This window comes from Oryctolagus cuniculus, chromosome 11 (genome assembly GCF_051225735.1).
Source record: "Oryctolagus cuniculus isolate XC-2025 breed Fujian yellow rabbit chromosome 11, ASM5122573v1, whole genome shotgun sequence".
In the NCBI taxonomy this organism is placed as follows: Eukaryota; Metazoa; Chordata; class Mammalia; order Lagomorpha; family Leporidae; genus Oryctolagus; species Oryctolagus cuniculus.
In genome coordinates this window covers 57,424,286-57,431,839 of record NC_142877.1, presented here as the reverse complement: position 1 = coordinate 57,431,839, position 7,554 = coordinate 57,424,286, and the positions used below count along the sequence as shown (strand labels likewise).

At 56.0% G+C, this 7,554-nt stretch overlaps 1 protein-coding gene across 1 annotated transcript in view; it reads right to left on the bottom strand.

Annotated features, from left to right (window-relative positions):
* Positions 1–1,203: 1,203 nt before the first annotated feature.
* The window catches only part of NCKAP1L (NCK associated protein 1 like), a 46,509-nt gene continuing 40,158 nt past the window's right edge, over positions 1,204–7,554 (bottom strand). The window contains exons 30-31 of the mRNA XM_002711038.6: positions 5,961–6,050; positions 1,204–2,554 (exon numbers count right to left, since the gene is read on the bottom strand). Coding sequence (XP_002711084.6) covers positions 2,423–2,554; positions 5,961–6,050 — 222 coding nt within the window. The 3' untranslated portion in view covers positions 1,204–2,422. The remainder of the gene's footprint in view (positions 2,555–5,960; positions 6,051–7,554) is intronic.

The window sequence follows — 7,554 nt, the reverse complement described above, 5'->3', positions numbered from 1 at the left end:
GAGCACAGTCCAGGTCTCCCAGATGGGCGCAGGGACCCAAAGCACTTAAGTCATCATCTACTGCCTCTAAAGATGCACATTAACAGGGAGTAGAACCAGCAGCAGGGGCCGGCGCTGTGGCGTAGCGAGTTAAAGCTCTGGCCTGCAGTGCCAGCATCCCATATGGGTGCTGGTTCAAGTCCCAGCTGCTCCACTTCCGATCCAGCTCCCTGCTAATGTGCCTGGGAAAGCAGTAGAAGATGGCCCAAGTGCTTGGGCCCCTGCACCCATGTGAAAGACCGAGAAGAAACTCCTGGCTCCTGGCTTTGGATCAATGCCCAGCTCCAGCTGTTGTGGCCATCTGGGGAGTGAACCAGAGGACAGAAGACCTTTCTCTCTCTCTACCTCTGCCTCTCTCTGTAACTCTTTCAAATAAATAAAGTAAATCTGAAAAAAAGAAGAAGAAGAAGAACCAGGAGCAGAGCTGAGATTCAAATCCAGGCACTCAGATTCTAGTTTTGTTTGTTTGTTTGTTTTTGGTTTTTTTTAGCGAGAGAGTCAGATATCTCCTACTCACTGGATCACCCCCAAATACCGGCAATAGTTGGGATTGAACTGGGCCAAAGCTGGAAAGTAAGAATTCAACCCAGGCCTCTGGTGTGGGTGGCAGGAGCCCAATCACTTGAACCATCACCACGGCCTCCAAGGGTCTGCATTAGCAGGGAGCTGGAGGCAGGAGCCAGAGCCAGGAAGGGAACTCGGGCTGTCCAACACACGACATGGGCATCTCCACTGATGTCTCAGCCACGAGGCGGTACTGTTTGCTACAAGTGTAAATGGATTAGCCATCAACAGATTTTTCAATTTGGCTCCTCCAAGCAGGGTCTGGACCACAGGTGGCAAAGAAATCCCCACCCGCTCCGGCAGAAGGACCCAGCGCAGATATGGTCGGGGAGATGTTCAGATGCTTCCAAGCCCTCTCTCCCTCGGCGGCTTTGCCCTCTACCCCCAGCAGGCCTGACACTGAATCACTGCTTGGAACACAATGTCCTTCCCACGGCAAAGACGGACGATCGGCTGATGCAAGAAGCAGGACGCTCTGCTGCTTCTGTCCCCAGGAGCTGACAACTGTTGCTAAGAAAACCTTGTGTGTTGATTACGGGTGCCAAGGTAAGGAAGTATTGACTAAGCCTGGATCTCGAGAAAGAAAAAGCAAAACACACATAACAAAATCCAAAAATAGCTTTACTGGAGGCTGGACGGCTGGCTCCCACAGTTGCTGCCCGGGTTTGGACATGACCTTCATGAATCGACGGGCTGATCGCCTCTGCCTGTCCTGGGCACTCTGGACCAGTTGTCGGAGTCTTCCCTGGCAGTGGACACCCAGCGGTGCTGGACGAGGCCACGGTTCCCAGCTTCGGAGTTCACTACATCTAGTTTAGTGCGATTGCGAACGCCTGAGGCTCTTGACACTTGAAATTCTAATTAGTGCAGAAAAGGGCTTGGTTGAAACAGCTTGTGCTCCCTTAAGGATACCCACTCTCCAGGCCCTACAACCTAATGAGGTCTGGGCAATGTAGGATTTAGGAGAGAAATCCCTGCCCCTAGCAACAGCTGTGCCCAGGCTGAGGCGAAGGTGCGGGGTTAAATCGGTCCCTCCAGGCAAGAGGGAGAGGACCCCCAAACGGTACAGGAGGGAAAGCCAGCCCGAGTCTGGCCTACCAAGCTGCCATATGGCTGTAATTGACCGAAACCGGCCCCTGCTCCCAGAGAAAGCAGCAGAGGCTGAGGCAAGGAAGGAGGCGCTCCCCACCCAGGGTGGGAGTGGAGCAGTGGGCAGTGTGCATCTCTTGGGGTCACTGCCTCCTTGCCCCAGGGAGGCAAGGCAAACTGGGGTGAAGGAAAGAGACACGATGACCCCTCAAAGAGGCCCCCTGAAGGCGAAGAGGGGGGACCCTTGGCTCCAACTGTGCACGCAGTAGGAACAGGCTGCGTGTTTGCCGAACACACTCGGAAAAGGAAGAGAGGAGCTAATGGTCCTAATGAATGTGCAGGAGACAATTGCAGCTCCGGTGGGAGGATTATAAGCTCATTATGGTTTAATATGATGATTGATCACCCCTGCCTGCCAGCGCCATCCTAGAATAGTGATGAAGGTCGGAGAGACCCATGCAGAGCCCAAGCCCTGGTCCCCAGAAGGTAAAAACTGGTACTGGTTTGTCACTGTTTTCTCATTGTCCAAAATCATGGCCTCCATCCCCCAACTTCCCCCACACACTGTCCCCTACCACACTGCACAGCCCCGGGGGGTGCCTCGGTCATCTCCTCCTCAGCTCTGGCTCCAGCCCCACCCCTCCACGACCCCTCACCCTGCTCCCGCCCCCACAAACAAATGTCCACAGACTCCAGTACAGTGCAGGCTCGCGTAGCTCCAAGGGACCCTTCAGTGGGTGCTGGCAGGCACCCGGTTCAGGTGGAAGGCCCGGGAGACCTCCCTGTAGGCGTTGCGCAGCAGGACATAGGGGAAACAGGACTCCAACATGTCCAAGGTCAAGAAGGACGACTCCTCCACCACCTGCAATAGACGGAGCCAGGTGGTGAGAAGCCCGGGCAGAGCGTCTGTTTCTCATCTCGCAGGTCCCGGGGGCCCTCTGAGAACCCCCTCACCCCCAGGGCTACAAGTGCCCCACTCTGTCGGGCACCAGGAAGGCAGCACGGCCTCCTCAGCTCTGTTACAACGGCCCTGATCGGGGTCCTGCATGGCACAGAAGCCAAAGGCAGGAAAGAGCCAGTCTCCTCATGGCTGGATGCAGCATCGTGTGTGGGTGGGCAGCACAGATGCAGGTAGAGACAGACAGAAGTGCGAATGGTAGAGCTTCGCACAAGAGAAGCAGTTGCCACAGCTGGCCAAGGAAGAGGGGCTGGCATCCACAGTGGTCCTCTCGTGTCTCTTCCTCTCACAGCACAGCACTCGGGGAACAGTGAGGACACTGCATAGAGGAGCAGGCATGATTAATTAGTTTAATTAGAAGCCTGCATGTCGTGGTAATCCCAGCAGCCCCCACAGGCAAGCAGGAAGATGGATCAAGATGCCCGGATGAGACTGGGGGTGGGGGAGAGAAGGGCATATTCACAAACAGCAGCCCCAACCTAGCGTGGCACGCCGGAGGGTCCCCACCCTTGAGGAAGGCGCAGGTGTATTTCCCTCGGTAGGTCAGGGACGAGGACTCGTGCTCCAGGCCCACCCCACGCGGCTGGAAATCCACAGAGAACCCACACATCCACTCTAATGTGCTTCTGTGTCTCAAGTCCGACTTCTGAAATGTATGAGGCTTTGCTGTCCCACACACACATACACATGCACGTTCACAAGACACACAACCACCTCGGAGAAGACACTGCTGCTGGCTGAAGGCAGAGAAACCTGCTGGCTAAACAGCAGCCCTGAGCTTCCGTCTGATAAGAATTCCTTGGGGTCAGCGTTGTGGCACAGCAGGTGAAGCTGTTGCTCACCACATGACGCTGGCATCCCATATGAGAGCGCAGGCTCAAGTCCCAGCCACTCCGCTTCCAATCCAGCTCCCAGTGACGCCCCAGGAAGGCATCCGAAGACGGCCCCAGTGTTTGGGTCCCTGCTATCCACGTGGGAGATCCGTATGGAGTCCTGGCTCTTGGCTTCAGCCTGGCTCAGCCCCGGCTGTTGTGGGGAGTGAACCAGTGGGTGGAAGATTCTCTTTCTCTCTCTCTCTCTCTCTCTCTCACACACACACATTCTGTCTGTCATATAAATAAATATTCTTTAAAAAGAATTTCTTGCTCAGTGGGTTTCAGAGGTGAGCTCTCTTCTCCAAGACACTGTTCTCGGGTCCAGGAAAATGAGGGATGAACTCGAGAAGGATCCACTGGGCCGGCTCCTAGCTGGTAGGTGCTCTTGGAGGTGGAAGCAGCCCTGGAGTGGAGGCCGGAAGGGGTTCTGGAGCCACCTTGGCCCATGTGTCACAGGGAGGCCCTGGGTACCACGCTCGCCTGCTTCTGCCTCGGTTTCCTGTAAGTACGGAGCCAACTGGCAGGATCTGGCGTGCTTCTGACATCCAGGGTTCCACGAGCTAGCTCTCCCCGCCCACCCCCGAAAACCCTCATCAGGAGCAGGCCAGCAGCACTGGGAGGGGGGCAAGACAGATCCCAGGGAGGCAAGTGCTCGCCGGCCTTCGGAGCTGCACAGCAGAGAAGGCTCTTGCACCTCTTTGCCCTGCAGCCATTTCCGTGCAGCATTTGCATCTGCGTGGCTGGGCAGCAGCCTGCTCCTGCAGTCTCTCCCTCAACCAAGTACCCAGCTCAGCTCCTGCCACTCGACCCTGCTGGGAGGCCACGGGACAGAGCCTGCCCCACACGCAGCCAGGCTGGGAGCCCAAAGCAGAAAGAGCGGGTGCTGAGTGCCAATACAGAGACACCTGCAACCTCACAGAGCGCAAACTGCCCCAGAACAAGGAGAGGCGTGAAATGAGAAGTAGAGAGGGAGCTAATCCACTATGTACTAGGCACTTTCAAACTTTCTTATCCTACAAAGTCTTAAGGACCACCACCCACTTTTATGGATAAAGAATCAGAGTTAATTACTTTGCCAAGGTCAAGCTGTTCTGAATGGGGTGCTCTGCCTCGCCTACCTCCTTCCTCTGCCCTCACCACACACACACACACACACACTCCCCCTATGTATTCTCTCCTCCATCACAACCCTCAACCAGTGTCCCCTAGGCTTTCTGCTAGCTGGAGAAACTGAGGCACAAACACCACTCAGTGCCCGTGTGCTGGAAGGAGAGCTGGAGGGGGTCCCAGGAACACCTGCCCCTAACATTTCTGGGCCTGGGCCTAGAGCACAAAGAGAGGCCCACACACTGTAGACTAAACAGAGTAAACTGACACACTCAGGTTCTCTCCTCCCACTGTGACCATGTTCCTGCATAATCCCATGGAAGTCTGGGCTCCCCGTGGTGAAGGTGGGGAGCCAGCCTCCTGGTCCCTCCCTGCAGTCTGGGAGACTCTGTACCCACAGGTAGACTTCTCTACCCGCACACAGAACTCCAGCCATGTGCTCCCAGAGCAGCACCGGCCCTGGGGCGGACCCCACACAGGCCCCGGTTGTCTCGGGCACAGGCTGCGGGGTGGGCCCAGTCTCCGGGTGAGCTCCTCCTCTCCGTGGGCAGAGGTGGCCTCGGAAACACTGGGCCCAGGGCAGGAGCCCCTCCTGTCCACGCCCAGGGGCAGAGCTCACCTGGAGAATCCAATTCGTGGAGCAAAAGTGAGTACCAGTGTCGGAGAGAAACAGGCTCACGACGGGGGAGATTTTCAAAAACTGACTTGAGTCAGAATTGCCGCAGCTTTCTGCCAGAGTGGAGGGGGCACCCCAAGCCCGGGAAGCAAGGGGCAGCCCGACTCAGGGCCCGCTGGGCTCCCTGCCAGCCAGCTTCTCTGTGCAAGCCACCCCTCCTCCCAGCCGCCATCCACGTGCCCCACCCCCTCGGTTCAGCTCTGTGCTAACCAGGACCCTCTTCAGAGTGCCCCAGAGAGGAGAAATGCAGTGGCAGGAAGTTACCGCCAAAGCCACCTACTGGACAGGAAGTTACCGCCAAAGCCACCTATTAGACAGGAAGTTACTGCTAAAGCCACCTATTAGACAGGAAGTTACTGCTAAAGCCACCTACTGGACAGGAAGTTACTGCTAAAGCCACATACTGTACAGGAAGCTACCACTAAAGCCACACACTGGACAGAAAGTTACTGTCCCAACAGCACTCCCAGGCCGGACTCGGGAGCACTGCGGGAAGAGTGGCGCCCAGGACATGAGGACTAGAGCCAGAGGGTACCAGGTAGCTTTTGTCTGATGACAAAGGCCTGGACCAAGAGACCTAAAAGAGGAGTCCCCCAACCCGGCCCCAGGGCCCTTCTCCCTCTCCCCCCAGCAGCCTGAACAGGACACATACCAAGCGCATGAGCAGGAAGATGGACTCCCGATTTCTGGTCTTGAGCTTGTCAGTCTCCTGGCCCAGCTGCAAGAGGCTGACAGACGCCACCTGGAAGGGAAGGCTCTGTAAAGCAGCAGATTTTTTTAGAGGTCACCATAGGACAGCCTCGGGCTGCAGGAAGTGAGGAAAAGATCAAGGCGGAGAGTTAAGAAGCCCCATCGGTGTTGGTGGGGGGAAAGCGGCAGGTCCCGGAGGCTTCTGAGACACACAGGTGCCTGGAGACCAGCCCGGAGCCTTGGGTCCCCTCCCAGTGCAGCCACTAGCCGGGGGCTGCTGGGGGCCGGGGTTGCAAGGGGCAAAGAGGCGGCCTAGAACAAAAGCAGGTGAGGCTGTCTTCTGCCCGGAGATTAATCCCAGGCGGCCTCCAGACACCACGTCTGGGCTGTTTGCGGGCCTCTGATTCAGAGCGGAGCCCTTAGTATTCTCCTCCTGTCAGCTCCCCAGCGGCTGTCATCTCCCTTCACCTCCCGGCCCCCAGCAGATCAAAGAGAGAGGAAGAAATCTGATTCATGTATGCCAGCCCCAGGTTACCTGCATTTAGCAAACAAACAGGATAAGAGGGAGGCTGCAGGGGGCCGGGGTGGGGAGGAGGTGCCTTTTTTCTCACCCCATCTTCCAGATCAAGATCTGATGTGAATCTGTTGTAAATCTAAGAGGCCCAGAGCCCCTTCTGTCGGGTTGGTTGTCCCAGCTTAAACAGAGCCCCTCGAACTAGGGTTACAGGCCCTGCTGTGGATTTCTCAAGACAAGGAAATGATTCCAGAGAGCTCGGTATGATTTACTACTGTGTTTCCTCCCGGAGAGAGACAAATGAGGCCCTAGTTCTTAAATCAGGACCACGCTTTGCAAAAGCATAAGCTCCTATTAACTGAGAATGCGCCGGCAGGCGGCGGGTAATGGACCATGTATCCGAAGTGTGTGGCTGGGACGCCTCCGTGGAGGATTCGGGCTGGAAAACTCTAGGGCCTCTTTCAACAATAGCAAGAGGTTATTTATTGTGTTTTTCCAGAGGCAAAACGAAGATCAATGGTGATAGTTAGAAGGAGTCAACGTTGGCTACAAAATAAAAACATTTTTCAACAATTTTTTCAAACATAACTTGCAGCAGCAATGACTGACTGGCTGCAAACTGTGGGCCCTAGAAACCTGGACCAGGGGTTCTCAGAGTGAGACCCCAAGACCACAGCCTCATCACCTGGGAACCTGCCGGAAATGCAGGTTTGCCAGCCCCACCCTCGTCCACAGAATCTGGAAGCCTCCAGGTGATTCTGATGGACAGTCAAGTCTGAGAACCGGCCCTGTCCACTCTCCGGGAGACCCGGGTGAGAAACATAGAGGCCGGCACTCACCCCGGGGTGCTCTGATTCAGTGGGTCCAGGCTAAAGTTCAGCATCTGTATCCAGACAAGGTGCACACCCCACCTGGATTCATTTATTCTCCCTAAATTTACAAATGAGAAGGCACCTGGAGTTCAAGGCCACGCTGCCTAGTTAGGCAGATCCAGAACCAGAACTCAGAGTTTCTGACGCTGTGTGCAACCACCTTGCCGGGT